General features: G+C 38.4%; 1 protein-coding gene across 1 annotated transcript in view; it reads right to left on the reverse strand.

Moving 5' to 3' along the window:
- The window catches only part of nbeab (neurobeachin b), a 359,639-nt gene that overhangs the window by 219,827 nt on the left and 120,554 nt on the right, over positions 1–19,258 (reverse strand). The window contains exons 9-13 of the mRNA XM_055196954.2: positions 15,873–16,070; positions 15,397–15,530; positions 14,385–14,493; positions 8,943–9,095; positions 7,256–7,424 (exon numbers count right to left, since the gene is read on the reverse strand). Coding sequence (XP_055052929.2) covers positions 7,256–7,424; positions 8,943–9,095; positions 14,385–14,493; positions 15,397–15,530; positions 15,873–16,070 — 763 coding nt within the window. The remainder of the gene's footprint in view (positions 1–7,255; positions 7,425–8,942; positions 9,096–14,384; positions 14,494–15,396; positions 15,531–15,872; positions 16,071–19,258) is intronic.

Below are 19,258 nucleotides of genomic sequence, written 5' to 3' on the forward strand. Positions count from 1 at the left end.
TGTACTCTCATAGCTCCTCTGCACTGTGCTCTCTTTCTAAAATCTAGCCAAACAATATAAGTAAAAGCTTCTTATCAGAATGGATGTGTGTGTGTGGGACATACAGAAGTGAAATTAAAAACTTTACAGGGTGCAAATATTAACACAAGCAAATACAGTATGCTGTCTATAGGCTACTTATCTTCGGAAAAACAAAACAATGTACTGTAAAGCCAAGATGGAGAGATGATTTACCTCCTGTTGTTTTACACAAATGCGTTAATGCCAATACAAATGTTTGTGTTAGTTTACTGAGCATTAAATAATGTTAACAGTTTAATCTTAAAAATGCATTAGTAAATGCTTATATTAAAATGAACTAAGATTAAAGGATTAGTCAAAAAATCTTTTAAAAAAATCCAGATAATTTACTCACCACCATGTCATCCAAAATGTTGATGTCTTTCTTTGTTCAGTCGAGAAGAAATTATGTTTTTTGCGGAAAACATTCCAGGATTTTTCTCATTTTAATGGACTTAAATGGACCCCAACACTTAACAGTTTTAATGCAGTTTAAAATTGCAGTTTCAAAATAAAAAATATACACTTTTAAACAACAACTTCTCGTCTTCCTCTGGTCGTGTGACGCGCAAGCGCGACCTCACATATTACGTCATCACGTCAAGAGGTCACGGATGATGTTTGTGAAACTACGCCCCAGTGTTTATAAGAGTTGAGATAGAGGACCGTTTGATTTTGTTGTACGTGAAATGATACTAATTAATGACTTTGTGTCAGTTTATGGTCTGCAAATGTGCAATTCATATATGTAACATGTAACCTTTCCACGGCATTACGTGAGATCGCGCTATCGAGTCACACAGCCGGACAAAGAAGAGAAGTTGCATTTTTAAAGTGCATATTTTTTATTATTCTTGCCAAAAAGTACAATTGTTTCACTAGATAAGACCCTTATGCCTCGTTTGAGATCGTTTAGAGTCCTTTGAAACTGCAATTTTAAACTGCATTAAAACTAATAATTTTGGGGTCCATTAAAATAAGAAAAATCCTGGAATGTTTTCCTCAAAAAAACATAATTTTTTCTTGACTGAACAAAGAAAGACATCAACATTTTGGATGACATGGTGGTGAGTAAATTATCTGGATTTTTTAAAGAAAATTGACTAATCCTTTAATAAATGCTAATGAAGTAGTTCAATGTTAGTTAATGCATTATCTAACTACAACCTTATTGTAAAGTGTTACCCAGTATAGATTGTTTCAATCCCAAAACGTACTCTGTGTATGATCACAAACGCTATGCATTCAATAAATATTTTGTCAATGTTGCCACAAGTGGGCTTTGCATGCATTAGCATGCACATATACTCAAGAGAGTATAGCAGAATTTATATTTATTTATTTATTTATTTATGATTAAATATATTAAGTTAGTTAAACTACCAACATTTTAATACAAGCTACCTAAACAAAAACATCCACATTTAATACCACAGACAGATGAAGAAAACTCTTTCCCTTGAGAAATGAGGTTTGTTAACACAACAGTAATGCAAGAATGCCCGTTAAATATGCACAACATGACTGCGCATTGGCAAAGCATTCACGCTTGCATACTTGCATGCAGTGCGCATCTGCCCTAAGGGAGCCTTTCATTGTTTCTCAGGACACCGGTGAGTCTGAAAACAGCCTGCAACATTGATGCACGACTTTAATTTGCGCAGACCCTCGCTTTGAGAGAGAGCCAGTAAAAGAGAGAGAGGTTTTGCCACTATAATCTGGTTGGATAGCTGATGTTGCCCTAATCTAAAACAGCAGTCTTTGTTGCACTAATTGAACACTGCATTATGTTCCAGCACAGCTTTCTTTGTTACTTATCCTATTGTGAAAACTGACAAAAAGGACTGCAGGGTTTGACAAATGAAGAATAAATCAATGCGGACAGAGAGAATTACCTACTTGGCAGACGAGAGATGAATTCTTTAACATACTTCAGCAAAGCCCCTGTAAGACCTCTTCACCTGGCGTGACTGATACGTGTTTGAGTGAGTCTTTGTGTCACAAAGGTTTTGAGAGTCATGATGGTGTGTTTATCTTAGCGCTAAGATAACATTTCATCTTTTTTACTTTGAATAATCTTTTAATAGACTACACTAAATGTGCACGCTTGTTACAGTACATCCTTTAGATCAGGGGACTTCAACCTTTTTGTGAGCAAGGGCAACCACAATTGATAAAGCAATCTGGAGGGCTACTTTTTTATATAGTCAACTCAAAACTTTTTGTTTTGACTTGTTTATTTTATTTTATTTTACTTGTTGATATGTTTTATCATTGTTTAAAATGTTAACATACATAAAAGAAGCCAAGCTAATTAAAAAACTATGTTGGCTTTAGATTCTTATTCATTTTGTTTTTATCATAATCTAATTCAATTCTGTGTTGATATGAATCTAAAGAAAACATTCTTCAATTATTCAGAGTCACAGCAATTGTAAATCTTGTTTTGATTTTCTTTTAAAGATGACTATAGTATGAATTATGCTTTAATTTTGACCTAAAGTATATTTTCTGTTTAATCAAACCTAAGGTACAATTCAGAAACAGCTAAAATACAAAACTCTTAAAGGGACACTCCACTTTTTTCGAAAATATGCTCATTTTTCAGCTCCCCTAGAGTTTAACATTTGATTTTTACTGTTTTGGAACCCATTTTAGCTGATCAGAGGGTCTGGCGGTACCCCTTTTAGCATAGCTTAGCATAATCCAATTAATCTGATTAGACCATTAGCATCGCGCTAAAATAAAATAATCAAAGAGTCTCGATATTTTTCCAACTTAAAACTTGTGCAGGAGGCGCAGTGATATTATGCAGTGCCCGAAAATAATCCCTTGCTATTGAATGTAATCAAGGAGAATATTTTCGGCTGCTGCGTAATATCACTACGCCTGCTGCAGCCATGTTACAGCAGCAAAGTCCTTGATTATTACGCTCGAATGAGAGTATAGTTCCTAACCATATCTGCCTAGAAAACCGCAACTTTTAATTTTCCGTCGGTCTTAGTACACAATGTAACCACAGAAGAGTCGAGTTTTGAATAGGAAAAATATTGAAACTCTTTGGTTATTTTTTGTGCAATGCTAATGGTCTAATCAGATTTAATGGATTATGCTAAGCTATGCTAAAAATGGTACCACCAGACCCGGAGATGGATTCCAAAACGGTAAAAATCAATTGTTTAAGTCTAGGGGAGCTGGAAAATAAGCACATTTTCAAAAAAGTGGAGTGTCCCTTTAAAGTGATAGTTCACACAAAAACAAAAACTTTGTCATTATTTATTCACCCCCATGTTAATTGAACACCAATTATCTTTCTTTGTTTCTCAGAACACAAACAGATTGTTATCTTTTATTCTTTAGAAAGTGTTGTTTTGGGTTTTGTGGTTGCTCCCAGACACATGAAATGTGCACTGAGCCTTGATTTAAGGTCAATATAATAATAATGGGTTATATTTTATTTGACTTATATTTAGATTTTAAAATCTACGAGTCGAGTGAAGTTATTTGTTTAACAATTTTGGGTCCTTTTGAAGCTTGAAGAGGTGGTCAGTCACCATCCACTTCCACAATAACCAGAAAATCTAAAATAAGCTTTTTTTAATCTGCATTTGGGTTCTGAAGAACAAAGAAAGATAAATAAAGTAAATAAAGAAAGAGTATTTGTTTCCGTGTAAACTAATCCTTTAAAACTATTCATAAGTTATTTAAGTGATTTTATAGACAAGAAAAAATATAGGTGCAAAAACACAAGCTTTACATTTAGTTTTAATCCTGAAAGCTGTGCACCAAAGACTTCTGTTAGAAGATTCTGTTAGTACATTTTTCATTTTACTCAGCAGCCATATTATTAACACCCTCGCACAAAATATATTACAATTCATCACATCTGACAAAAAGGGTATTGTGAATTAACATTATCTCATGGGAATCCAATCAAATTTTATCACATTATCCGTGTCCATGTCACAGAATTCAACTTTTTTCCGTGACAGGAGCACGGATGTCTTTTCCGTGTCACTCCCACGGATTTCTCGTATCATTTTATGTATCGTTTTGTCATTGTTTTTTCCTATTTTCAAATCATTGTCGCAATTGGAGTTAGATTTGGGGTTTGTATTTAGATTATGTTAGGATGTACTTTATGTATTGGTTTCTACATGTTTTTCTTCCGCTTTTAAAGCAACATTAAATAGTTTTTGCTCTTTGCTCCCCCTACAGGTTGGAAGCGGAATTGTCCATTACCACTGTCATAAATAATTTAGCCTACTGCAGCAAAGCTGGCTCTGATTGGATTGTAGGTCTGCCGTAAATCAAGTTTTTGTAGTTTTCACTCGAACTACAGGACCGCGACTCGACGGTTGGAAACTTCTTTAGTGCGCTTTTGGCCAATAGAGAGCTGCAAAGCGAATGTGAAAGTGCCTTTCACTTTTTGGAAACGTTATTTTGAGGTAAAAAAAACCTCTTTATTGTTGCTTTAAAACTATTCTCGCCTGGAGTTTGAGTTAACGTAACAGAAAGTGATTCTAACCCCAATCCCAAGTGACAAAGGTAAGAAAATAGGAAAAAACAATACATAAAATGACACAAGAAATCCGTGGGAGTGACAGGAAAAAGACATCTGTGCTCTCGTCACGGAAAAAAACTGAATTCCGTGACATGGACACGGATGAAGTGATCAAAAATCCAAGACTATAACACGGATTTTCGCGAGATCAGGTTGTGTGAATAAACCTGTATTCAAACATTTATCTCTTTTAACTGTAAAAAGGTAAAAATACAGCTGCACATTTAAAGTTATGATTCCTCCTATTAAAATATATTTAATATATTTTTGTTATTTTTTTATTACCAACTAAGAAATGATTCAGACTTATTTCTGTTGTAATGGACAGCATGTTAAGAGTTTTTACGGTGTACATATATCACATTATTTACAACTTTAACCTTTAAAGACATACAAGAAATTCCCTGTCTGGGTGAATAACAGCTTTGCTTCTACGTTCCCAGCCAGCATTAATAGCTTTCTAGTACTACCACAATCCAATGAGAATGAATCAAGACATCAGGCTCCTGATTTTCAAACAAAATGCTAGTCACCCCACACCGGCCAATACAATCATTTGTCTTATCAGTATGAAGCAAAGATGGCAGCGTTCTGTTTGTGTACTTCCAGGGTTGTTGCCGTCTGATCCATCATCTGCCATGAAGACAAATGGGAACATTATTGGAAATCTGTGTCTAGGTATATCGGTGCTAACCACTGACTGATGGCTCTCAACTCCCGACTGTTATGCAAATGAAGCTAGTTATCTAGCTTGTATTCTGTTTTCTGCTCATATTCTTGATTTCTTAATCCAAATGCTACCTTATTTTGACAGACAATAACAATAATTCTTGTTTATCACGAAGTCATATGGAAGCCACTGCTTTTACTGTACTCGACAGAAGATTTCTATAACATACAGTCGATTACCGCTCTCAATCAACAATTTTGCATCAAAAACAACAGAAAAAAATCTAACAAACTTCTGACCTCAAAAACTAGGGAATATTTGTGAATAATTCAGAGGACATGAAAGTCTAAAAGAACTCGAGCTGTGGCACTTTTAACCTAGCAGGAAATCTTTGCAGTAAAAGCTGTGGCATGAGTAAAATGAGGGGGGGGGGACTGTACAGCTAAAAGTGTGTAACAAGACAAGAAAGGAAAGAAAGAAAGAGAGTGGTAGTGTTAAAAGCCATGCTGTATGAAAAAGGGCAGTAAAGGGACAAAAAGAAAGATATATTTTCAGCCATGAAAGACTGCTGCGCGCTTCTCAATGGTCCTGTGTAAGCCATGTTAAATTCAGCCCACACTGCTGGTTATAGCAATTCTGACGGTGTCAAGCTTTCATTGGTTATTACTCCACTAAGCACTTTACGAAGGGGTTTAAAACTCAGAAAGAGAAGGAAAAATTGTGACCGATTTTTGCCAAATCAGTCATGCGGCTAGGTTTCAATCAAAAGCTTTGTTCTTCGTCAACAGGTGACGGCAAAGGGGTGAAAATCTAAGTACAACGATTGCGGATGTGACAGCTGACAGAAAAAAACACAAGAAGCCTCTGTGCCTAATAGAGCACACAGCAGGTTTATACAGAGTCCTACAAAACAAGTGCAAAGCTGACCAAGTTGTTACACAAAATTCAGCTATACTACATTAAACATCACTAAGATAATCCAGGCAAGTTTCTCAGACCACCTGTTGAAAACGCAGGTGGGATCATCTCCAATGATCACTGTGGCAGTACTCCTTTAAAATTTAAATATCTACCATTTAGGTACAGATATGTATGTATTTGGGACCAATATGTACCATTGAGGTATTAAAGGGACACTCCACTTTTTTTGAAAATATACTTATTTTCCAGCTCCCCTAGAGTTAAACATTTAATTTTTACCGTTTTGAAATCCATTCAGCCGATCTCCGGGTCTGGCGCTAGCACTTTTAGCATAGCTTAGCATATTCCCTTGAATCTGATTATACCATTAGCATCGTGCTAAAAAATGACCAAAGAGTTTCAATATTTTTCCTATTTAAAACTTGACTATTCTGTAGTTTGTTTACTAAGACCGACAGAAAATTAAAAGTTGTGATTTTTTCAGGCAGATATGGCTAGGAACTATACTTTCATTCTGCCGTAATAATCAAGGACTTTGCTGCCGTAACATGGCTGCAGCAGGTGTAGTGATATTACGCACTGCTTGAAAATAGTCCCCTGCCATTGTACTAAGGGGACTATTTTTGGCTGCTGCGTAATATCACTACACCTGCTGAGTAGAGTCAAGGTTTAAATAGGAAAAATATCCAAACTCTTTAGTTATTTTTTAGCGCGATGCTAATGGTCTAATCAGATTCAATGGATTATGCTAAGCTAGGCTAAAAGTGGTAGCGCCAGACCTAGAGATCGTCTGAATGGATTCCAAAACGGTAAAAATCAAATGTTTAACTCTAGGGGAGCTGGAAAATTAGCATATTTTCAAAAAAAGTGAAGTGTCCCTTTAATATGCACTCTTTGATACCCATATGTACCTATGAGGTACTACAGTACTATGACTACTTTGGGAACAAAGGTGTATTTTTATGATGACTACTGCCCTACATTCATCTACAGTATATTTATTTGCATTTAACACAATTTGTGTGTGCATCTATACAGACCCAGGCCTTTAGGAGTGATGCCGCTGGTGTGGGATGGATTGACGGCCCAGTAATAATACTTTAATATGTGCATGATCTGCAGGACGGTCCCCACGCGACGGATGGTGTTATAGATGGTTGCTGTGCCAATGAACTCTGCTGAGAGATACGTGTAGAGCGAAAGCTGAACCTGAACAGAAACACATAAACACATACAAACACTTACAAAGGGTTACAGTTGCCTCAGGTAAGAAAACCAAATTATTACTGTTGTGTCTTAACTTTTCCCACGATTTATTCTATCACTTTTTCCCTTTCGATGCGAGCTGCACCTTCGGCATGGCCAACACTGCAGTGAAACTGCAGCTTATATGAAAACAATCACTGAAGCATAGTATTGCGTTAAGCCGCAAAGCCAGAAGGTCCTTTGGTTTGTTTGTGAGCAGCAGGTTAAAGCTGACTAGTGACAATGCTTCAGTACAGTCATGAAGGTGCGAAACCCATCCAATTACGGTCCACTCACCTTCACCAGGGATGATGGCAGAAAGAAATAGAGGAGGGTACAAAAACATGATGCAAGTCGATGAACTCTACTGGCCTGGGGAGAAACCTTACTTTCTTTGAGGTCTTCCAGCTCACTTCATCTCTTACCTTCTTTCATTCATTCTCTCTCTCTTTGTTGCAATCCTGCATTTGTTTTTTATCTCCATTATTTATTCATGGCAGTCGCCAGCAGTGCAGAAACTGAAGTGAATATATTAGTAGCAAAGAGCATCGGCTCTGTCAGAAACTCCTCATACTGTTCCTCATGGGTCATTAAAGAGGAGAGCAGGAACAAAATTAACCTGTTTGATAGCACACGTCTCAATTTATCCAACCAACAGTGACAGAACGAAGAACGAAGTTGCGAAGATGCTGAGACTCATTGTGAACTGTAAAGTATTTAAGAAAAGCATTACTATTTGTCAGACCTGTGACATGACCTTCAAATATACACTTACCTACAGGATTATTAGGAACACCTTAGTAATACTGTGTTTGACCCCCTTTCGCCTTCAGAACTGCCTAAATTCTACGTGGCACTGATTCAACAAGGTGCTGAAAGCATTCTTTAAAAATGTTGGCCCATATTGATAGGATAGCATTGCAGTTGATGGAGATTTGTGGGATGCACATCCAGGGCACGAAGCTCCCGTTCCACCACATCCCAAAGATGCTCTATTGGGTTGAGATCTGGTGACTGTGGGGGCCATTTTAATACAGTGAACTCCTTGTCATGTTCAAGAAACCAATTTTAAATGATTCAAGCTTTGTGACATGGTGCATTATCCTGCTGAAGTAGCCATTGGAGGATGGGTACATGGTGATCATAAAGGGATGGACATGTTCAGAAACAATGCTCAGGTAGGCCGTGGCATTTAAACGATGCCCAATAAGGGGCCTAAAGTGTGCCAAGAAAACATCCCCCACACCATTACACCATTGCATTAAAGAGAAATTGAACAGGTGTTCCTAATAATCCTTTAGGTGAGTATAATTGGTTTAGTAGCACAGTTTTTTCATGATAAAAGTGCACTTTCTGCTTTTAAACTATATTATATTTAAAGGGCACAGAAGCTGTCACTGAGATGGTATCCTAATACAGTACTGTATGTATCAGTTAGGTACAGATATGCATACATTAGAAATGTGTTTTTATCTTGCTCACCTTGGCGGGTGTGTGGATCCAAATTGCGGCGTTAAACAAGACATGATCACAAAGCTGTTTGAGGAGAGGTGCACCGTGGGTTAGGCCATCCAGGTATTTGGCGAATGACAGGAACTGCTCCAGAACAGCCCTGGTGATGTGCCCTCGCGATGACTAAAGAAACAATCCAGAGATCCTTTTAATTGTGATAAACTTGTCATGTGAGAGATAATAATATCAAGTTAAATACAAAATCAATCCCAGCTATAAGCAGTTGAGACTGAATTACCAGCACAAGTTTAATGCTTACTATTAGGGGTTAACATCTAACCAAAATGGCTGAGCACTATCAATACAGTGATGCCTTGCACACCCACTGTAATAAATGACAGATGAAAACAGATGAACATCTTACACCTAAAGCTGTAACTTGTATTCATAGCTAACCCAGTACTCCTTTAAATTAGTAGAGACTGCACATTATTCAGCCTTAGCTGGCACCTGTTCTTCAGACAGGTGTATGTTTGATAAAGGTGTGACTATACTAAGCAGAAACAGATGGCCGGCTACGTGTAAACGGCGCGGCAAGCAGCAGGATTGCTTAGGTGACGTCTACCTCTGATTTATAGTTGCCATCAGCAAAGTGACAAAGTGGGCCTTTTACTGTACTTACAAGCCAAGAGGACATTAAGATTAAGAAGTAAGACCAGAGACAACAGAGACGAGAAAGCGATGACAGTGAGTTCATCTGTATGCCATCGCAATCAACACATGGACAAGGGGGAATATATGAGCGCTGTTAAAACAACTCTCTGTGGAAATGCTCAAGTACGCGTTTGTCATTCATCAACCGTAATGCGGCGTTTCCTGTCATAATGCGGCACCTTAAGTGTGCGTGTACTTTATTCAATTCACTCTTGTAAAAGCTCGAGTCATTAGAGGTCATGATAACTTCCGCTAAAAGAAAATCGTAATACTTTTATGATTATTTAGAAAAAAGGAGCAGGTCATTAAGAGCCTCGGGCATTGTGTAAAAGCACAATTAGACAGATTAAATGGTTTAAAAATTGTAATTCAAAAGGAAATTTAAAGGTATTATGCATATTTTTATGTAAAAATACTCTCTAAGAAAGGATGTGTTCATTTTTAAACTTTTTTTGTGTTATGCTATTTAAGACATTATGTGTCATTTTATGTTGACTTTGTTTAAAAGGCACCTATTAATTGCTAAAAAACAACATTATTTTGTGTATTTGGTATAATAATGTATTTGGTTTGCTTGGTTTATGGTTAAAAAACACATTATTTTCCACATACCGTACATTTTTTATGCTCTAGAAATATCGTCTTCCTGAAACGCACTGATTTTGTACAAAGCTCATCGTTCTGAAAAGCGCTGTGTCCCTGATTGGCCAGCTAATCTGTATGTTGTAAATGGCCTGAATACTTGTGACGCCCCTTACCATGTTTGAAAGATTTGGTTACAATGCAATGCTACTTGAAGTTACCTTACAGGCTAAGTCCGAAGCGGGCGTAATTATGATAATGTCGGTGTTGTCTACATCAAAAAGCCCAGAAAGTAAACTGTTGCCTACAATCCACGCGTTTGTTGTAGTCCAAGAAAAGAGATTTACATTGGAGACGATAACTCGCGTCATCGTTTACTTTGGAGTGTGTACCTTTTGCATATCGTTAGCATGTACTAATACACACATACACACCAAAGGAAATGTAAAATCGTGAATCAGACCATAGGTGCTCTTTAAAAGTTGTGTTAAAAGTAACAAAATGTGCCATTTCAATAATAACACGGAGATGTGTCTATTTTGGAACAACGTATTCAGTGTGTTGTCCCAAAAAACTAACGCTGATTAATCCGTTTTTGGAGTGTACTATTTGTATTGGAGTAGGATTTTCCTATTTTGTGTACAGCGACAAATAAGTAAATCATCCGCAGGCTAATTTCCCTAGAGTGCCAATTTCAACATTACTTTGTTTGTTATAATACCTGGAGCAATGACTGATGCACACATTCACACAAGTCCCAAAGCCATTTACTAGCAACTAATCTAAGCTGTGATGGAAATGGCAGAAAGACGTGAATAATACGCCCATTAAATGCCTTTAACAGCTTTCCAAAAAACTGGGTGTAATGAAATATTTGTTAAAAATATTACAATGAATGTTCATGAGTATTGTTCCTTCAGTATAGCTCAATGGTAGAACAGTGTGTTAACAGCACAAAGGCCATGGGTTCAATCCCCAGTAGACACATACTTTTTAAAATGTATACCTTGTAATGCACATCATGAGCCAGATTTCCTAAACAGGGCAAATTAGCATGAGAGCAATTTTTTAAAAGCGCAGATGGGAGTGAAAATTTCTGCGGATGATTTACAGACAAGGCGCACATTAAAAAAAAACACAGGCACGACATCTTATTTCCATAATGTAGGACAAGCTTTTTGGGTGTTAAATAATAGCGCAAATACCAGTAAATTGACTCATTTAAAATCTCTCCTCACATAAATTTTGCATCTGGAAGGTAAATTTTTACAAATAGATATGCAATAAGAAAAAACTACGTACATAACTTTTCAGCGCTAACCTTTCACTGTATGTTTTTAGATTTTTAATAGCAAAAGAGGCGTTTGCACTGGCACAAGTTGTTAGTAAATCTGGCCCTAGTCTGTTTGGATAAACGTGTTGCCAAATGCATACATGTAAAAAATATGCCTGCATGACCATCAAAGGATAATGCTTTTTAGGTAATAATGGTTTCAATTTTGTATCTACAACACTAGCAAAATTTTAATCAACGTTTTGGTGGCCCAACTTATACCTACACTGTGAAAAAATCCTTGTAGCACATACATTTTCAAGTTTAAAGGGATAGTTCACCCAAAAATGAAAGTTATGTCATTAATGAGAAATTTAAGATGTTTAATATTTAGTCCGAGAGCTTGTTGACCCTTCATTGAAAATCTACATACGGTATACTGTCCATGTCCAGAAAGGTAATAAAACATCATCAAAGTAGTCCATGTGACATCAGTGGGTCAGTTAGAATGTGTTTAGCTTCAAATATACATTTTGGTCCAAAAATAACAAAAATTACGACTTTATTCAGCATTGTCTTCTCTTCCCCATTTGTTGTGAAGCACATGCGCGAGACAAAAGTCACGTGACGCGGTTGACGTACGACGCGGCTGAAGTGTTATCTGGTGCGCCCCAGCTGTTTTTTTGTATTGTTTTTTTGTGCGCCCGGGCTTCGTTTACAGTCTGAGGGAGACGCACGCTGTAAGTTTGAAAAAAAACCTTTTCTGTTCTGAAGATGAACGGAGGTCTTACGAGTGTGTAACGACGTGAAGGAGAGTCATTAATGATATATTTTTAATTTTTGGGTTAAATAAAGTTGAATTACCTTAAATGATGTCAACTTTATTTAGTATAATTTATAGCAACTTCTCATTAGTCAAGAATGTTTGAAATTGTGACGTGACGTGGCTGACATATGACGCGGCTGACGCGTTATCTGGTGTGCCCCAGCCAGGGCTCGAAATTGCGACCATTTTGGTCGCATATGCGACCGAAATTGAATCTGTGCGACCTTAAAATATATTTGGGAGCATTCGTGCGACTGCCCATTTTGTTGTGGTGCGACTTGAGATTGAGATGCTGCGTGCTGGCGCTGTCCCAGGTTCAGTGTTCTCTCAACGTTACATAACCAATCAAATTTCACCATTAAGTTCTTGCGTTTAATGAAGACCGCAGATTGGCTAATATGAGCCTCAGTCATTCCTAGTTGCCGTGCTACGTTGGTATGTGAGGCGCGGAAATATGAAAAGACCAACCGCGAGCATGACGAGAACGAGCCGATTACAGCCAATGTTACTACTGTAATTAATGACGACGATCCGGATTCAAATGCGACTTCACCACCGGAAGATAAGACTTGACGTTAAACCTTTCGGAGAGAGTGGCTTAAAGATTACGAGTGGCTCCGCAATGAAAATGGCTCGTTGTACTTACTGTGTTTTATTGTAAATCCTGTAAAACGGTGTTGGTGGCGGAATCAAAATATTTTAAGCACCAGACCTTGCTTAAACATGCTGAAAGTGGCAAAAACACAAGACGTGTCGTGACAAATGTGTTCATTATTAATGGAGACACCGACCTGTCTGTCATAGTGTTTGATAATATATGTGCGCATGCGCTGGTGAATGGACATCCAACAAACATCCTTGTGGCCCATGTTGATGGGGAACACGACAATGCTGATGGTATGTTTTTGTTGTATTTTTAAAACATTGCCTATTTAGTAGTAATAGCATCCTGGTATGCAGTTATCAATACCAATATATATTAGCCTTCTATATTAAGGTCACTTTTGTAATGTCACAATTAATCAGTGTTTTACGTGTTTGCTAGATTTTCTATGTAATCTTAATCATGTTACCTGTAATTGTTAAATTATTATTGCTGCTGTAGTATTTCAACAGCATTTTGGGTATTAATTTAGGAATCTATGCAGCAAAAAAAATAATACAATAAAATAGAAGACCAAATTTTAAATGCTGGCCATAGGATGTGTAAAGCCTGGATGTGTAAAGAATAAATGTATTAACATTTACATTGTAGTTGTGGTGTTTTATAATTTTTGGATGGATGCGCCTAAATTTTTGCTGGTGCTCCTAACTCTTTAAAGTTGGGAGCACCAGTGCTACAAAATAAAAAAGTTAATTTTGAGCCCTGGCCCCAGCTGTTATTTTTTCGATGTAAGTTTGAAAAAAAAAATTGTCTGAGGATAACACGTCATCCGCTCACTGCAGTCACGTGACTTGAGTCTCGCGCATGCGCTTCACAACAGACACAGAAGAGAAGACAATGCTGAATAAAGTCGTACTTTTTTAATTTTTGGACCAAAATGTATTTTCGATGCTTCAACACATTCCAACTGACCCACCGATGCCACATGGACCACTTTCATGATGTTCCCACTACCTTTCTGGACATGGAGAGAACACCGCACATAGATCTTCAATAAAGGGTCAACAAGCTCTCGGACTGATTAATGACATTATTTTCATTTTTGGGTGAACTATCCCTTTAGTCAACATGAATTTACAATTCATTTCTGCATTCTTGACAAGTGAGGAGTTGCTATAAATTATTAAAATAAAGTTGAATTACCTTAAGTTACGTCAACTTTATTTTTTATAATTTATAGCAACTACTCATTAGTCAAGAATGTTTGAAATTGATTGTAAATTCAAATTGATCGAACTTGAAAATGCAAGTGCAACAAGGACTTTTTAGTTTGAGAGAATGGTGCATTGCAACATCTGTCATCATTTTCGGTGCCACTAAAAGTGCATGAATTCCAAAATGCACACCTATCAAGTCCTAACTGCACATTGACGTGACAAAAATATAATTAAAAACAAAAGAACAGAGCTTTACCTTTTCCAGAAGGTACCCAATCACCAGGAAACCTTTCCCACCAAGCATCTGCTCCTGCATTGCCACCGAGCTCTTAAGCAGCTCCATCAGAAAGCCAAGAAGAGTGGAACTGCAACACAGAAAACTTCTTATTTATTAGATAACAGCCTGTTAAAGGAATAGTCTACTCATTTTCAATATTAAAATATGTTATTACCTTAACTAAGAATTGTTGATACCTCCCTCTATCATCTGTGTGCGTGCACGTAAGCGCTGGAGCGCGCTGCGACGCTTCGATAGCATTTAGCTTAGCCCCATTCATTCAATGGTACCATTTAGAGATAAAGTTAGAAGTGACCAAACACATCAACGTTTTTCCTATTTAAGACGAGTAGTTATACGAGCAAGTTTGGTGGTACAAAAAAAACGTAGCGCTTTTCTAAGCGGATTTAAAAGAGGAACTATATTGTATGGCGTAATAGCACTTTTGGGAGTACTTCGACTCGGCGCAGTAACACCCTCCCTCTCCCATTATGAGAGTGAGAAGGGGAGCGGACTTTTCAGGCGAGTCCAAGTACTCCCAAAAGTGCTATTACGTCATAAAATATAGTTCCTCTTTTAAATCCGCTTAGAAAAGCGTTACGTTTTATTTTGTACCACCAAACTTGCTCGTATAACTACTCGTCTTAAATAGGAAAAACGTTGATGTGTTTGGTCACTTCTAACTTTATCTCTAAATGGTACCATTGAATGAATGGGGCTAAGCTAAATGCTATCGAAGCGTCGCAGCGCGCTCCAGCGCTTACGTGCACACACACAGATGATAGAGGGATGTATCAACAATTCTTAGTTAAGGTAATAACATATTTTAATATTGAAAATGAGTAGACTATTCCTTTAAGATTCAAAATGAAAGACAGACCAACTATTGCATCAAATCAATTCAATTAGGCCCATCAATGAGAATCATACTGGTTTGAGATGAAGAAAAGGGGTCAGATATTCTGCTGTTTTGATATCTGAAGTTACTCACCACACAGTGGTCTCCACCTGACTCTCATTGTGCTGATGGAAATCCAGTTGTGCAAAAAGAGGAAACAGCACCTGGATTCCCCCGATGGAGTGAATGGCACTGTGGATGGAGTGTGTAACAATGGCCTTCACATCCTATAAAGAAAAACATGGGATGAACTAAAACTTTAATTTAAGGTTTAGCAGTGAATGTGCATTATAAACAAGAAAAGCTATTACAGTACTTATTTTTAAGTACATTTTTTTTTTATATTTTTAACATCCCCAGTAAATATTCAAATGTTATTTGTTTGTCTGGTTACTAACTTACATTAACCAATCTGTAGAAATCTGTTTCTCCAAGCCATTATCATTAAATGGCAAACACTAACATTATCTTGTGGTATTCGCAGAAAATGGCAGAATGTGATTAACATGATGAAGCGTTATGCTGTTTGTTCAGGATTATGAGAGGGCTTTAAGCGGACATTTATGTACCTGTAGCATTAGAGCGTGTGGTGAATGCACGAATATAGATGAGTTTTCTCTCGGCGAGGACTCCAGACACAGCTGAGCATCTGTGGCTTTTGCGTTGTAGGTAAACGAAATGCTGTTTGCTAATTTGCCATCATACAACACTTGCTTGTGATGGTCAGCCAGGTGAATGTCACTCTCGGATTTGAACTTGAAAGTGCTCTAGAGAGAAAACAAGAGATCAACCAAAGTCACCATGTGATTAGAAAGATTGTTTAAATCCCAACCCGTAAAAACCCCAACAAAATGACATTCGCTAGTAAAATGTACAGGCAACGTAAAAACATCATGCTAATGTGAGAGAATTAACGAAAGCATGAATTATTACATAACACGCTGAATTATCGCAAAGTATATTTAACACGTCTTAAAATCGATTTATATATAGGATTTCTTATCCTATGTGTGCTTATCAAAGGATTTACAACTCCTAGCATAAAAAGCAGAAGATTCATTTTATGTGATGATTAAATCCTATTCAAAGTCGTGAGGGCACGTTGAATAATAAATGAGTTCAGTGACATGAAATAATCATGAAGATGAAGTAGAGGCGACGTGGGATTCCTCCGGCTGAATTATCATTCATAAGGATGTTTCTTGTGGTGTCAAACCAAAAAACCCTTAGCCCAACACCTGCGGCACAGATGTGATGATGAGGATGGTGTCCTCCAGACGTGACCTACCACAGATTAACTAGCAATGCTAAATGAATCCAATGTGTCTTTTATAAAACAAATAATTGTTTTGTTAAGGAACCTTCTGAAAACATGACTATTATATGCTTGACCACACTCACATGATAACATGCTATGTTGATCCCTTTTTAAAATGGTCGCCTATGGATGGAAAAGACTTTGCTTATTGTGTTGCTTAGCTCTCTTGCTTGTTTTTAGATATTAATTATTATTGATTATTATTGATTATTAATAAGGTATTTAGTATCTGCTTGCAGTATTAATGTCTTTGTGTAGTAAGCAAAGGTCAGCGTTTTCGTTGTTTAAGGAAAAAACATCCGCAAGTTCATATATTACTGTACGGACGTTTCCATTTTATTTTAATATTGAAATTTACTGTAACTGTAGCTTAAATGCAGTAGGATAGCAATTTGTCAACTTCCAAGAAAGACAAAAAATAAAGAATGTTTTATAGTGATTTGTAGTGATGTCATTATAGTGACACTGTAAAAAATATAACTACATTTTGATGTATAATTCTGTCGGGGTCCGGCCATGGTATCATGTTTAATATTATGGGCCCTATTTTAACGATCTAAGCGCATTTTAAAAGCACTTTAAAAGCAAGTTGCGCTGGCGCTATGTCTAATCCCTATTTAGATGACGGACTTTGTAAACTGAAAAACTAAGCGGAGGTAGAAGATCCCCAGTTTAAGATTAATGTTAAATAATTGTGTTGTTTTTCCCTTATATTGAAATTGTTTTTTTTTTTATTAAAACTTTTAAAACCCGTTTTCTTTTAGTCATGGAAGTAAAAAGCAGGCTTGTAATTGCTTTAAATGTATGGCTATCCAATATCATCAAAAAATAATTTACAAGTATGTAAGATAAGGTTTGTACTGTAAAAATACTTTATTTGTAACAAACAGGAGATAAAGAAATTACAAACGGCTCTCCTCACTTTCAGCACTTTGGACAGCGTTTTTTTTAGCAAAGAGTTTTTTTAAGCATTACTTACAAATGTTTCTCATCTCGCCATATCCACAGGTACATCATATACAATAAATCCGTGAGGTAGCATTAAAAAAAAACATTTAAAACAGACGCATTTGTTTAAAGCAAAGCATTTATTTACTTATCAGGCTGCAGGTAAAGCAGCTCTTTGCGCCTTCTAACGTCTCATAATCAGTCCCCATTTATAAATATGTCCAAGAGACTCAATAATAATCTCTTAAATTCAATCCTTTAATCTTTCATATTTAAAAGCATTTTTGTGCTGCTGCGCATTTATGTACTTTGTGATAAGCAAACCCGCGTTGTCCTCCCGTTTATAGGCGCATATTACTAATGCGCTCTTTAAATAACATAAAACATATTGCGCCATTGACTTTAGACTTTAGACCAGGTTTTTGTTGGTCAATGGCGTAGTCTACTTTAGTTGCCTCAAAATAGCAACGCGCCAACAATGCGCCTGAACACACCTCGTTTTTCAGACCAGAACGCCCATGAGCGCAAAGGGGGCGCAAATGCATTTGCTATTTAAACAACGCGGCGCTAAACGTGAAAATTAGGGTGGAAACTAGCAAAAGACACTTGCGTCGCGCATTGCGCTGCATTGCGCCGGGTGTAAGATAGAGCCCTATGTCTTGTCATGATGGCTGGATTCTGACAGTCCCATGTCTAATGTGAAGGCTCATGATCTTGTGCCTTCGGTGTCTCGTCTCATTACCCCGCCCTCTTGTTCTCCCTGTTAATGGTTAATCATTAGTTTATTCCAATCACCTGTTCTCCCCTTGTTATCTTGTTTAGTCTCTGCTATTTAAGCCCTTTGTATCCTTGGTCCTGTGCTGGTTCATTTTGTGCTGTTCCCGTGTTTTGTGTGGAAGTCATTCAAATATCTTGTCAAGTTTAGTGTATCTGTTAAGTGTTTCATGTTGTGTACCCCCTCATGGGTTTTTTTGTTTCTTGTCAGTTAATAAAGTGTTTTTGTTCTCCCCGACATCGTTTGCGTTTGGGTTCATTCGACCACAGTTCCTGACAGAATGAACCAGCCAAAGCTGAACCCAGCAACGGTGTCGGGGTCAACTGCCTCATCCCCTGCATGGGTTTTACTTCCCAATGCAGTATGTCCAGCTCCGTATAGGCTGACGGGTCAAGAGCGCTCAGCTCTCTTCGCTGAGCTCTGGAGAGCCATCACCATGCCCGATCCAGTGTTTGGAGAGCCCGCGCAGTCCGCGCCGCCAGAGCCGGAGCCCGCGCAGTCCGCGCCGCCAGAGCCGGAGCCCGCGCAGTCCGCGCCGCCAGAGCCGGAGCCCGCGCAGTCCGCGCCGCCAGAGCCGGAGCCCGCGCAGTCCGCGCCGCCAGAGCCGGAGCCCGCGCAGTCCGCGCCGCCAGAGCCGGAGCCCGCGCAGTCCGCGCCGCCAGAGCCGGAGCCCGCGCAGTCCGCGCCGCCAGAGCCGGAGCCCGCGCAGTCCGCGCCGCCAGAGCCGGAGCCCGCGCAGTCCGCGCCGCCAGAGCCGGAGCCCGCGCAGTCCGCGCCGCCAGAGCCGGAGCCCGCGCAGTCCGCGCCGCCAGAGCCGGAGCCCGCGCAGTCCGCGCCGCCAGAGCCGGAGCCCGCGCAGTCCGCGCCGCCAGAGCCGGAGCCCGCGCAGTCCGCGCCGCCAGAGCCGGAGCCCG

The sequence above is a fragment of the Misgurnus anguillicaudatus genome, chromosome 24 (genome assembly GCF_027580225.2).
Source record: "Misgurnus anguillicaudatus chromosome 24, ASM2758022v2, whole genome shotgun sequence".
NCBI classification, from domain to species: Eukaryota; Metazoa; Chordata; class Actinopteri; order Cypriniformes; family Cobitidae; genus Misgurnus; species Misgurnus anguillicaudatus.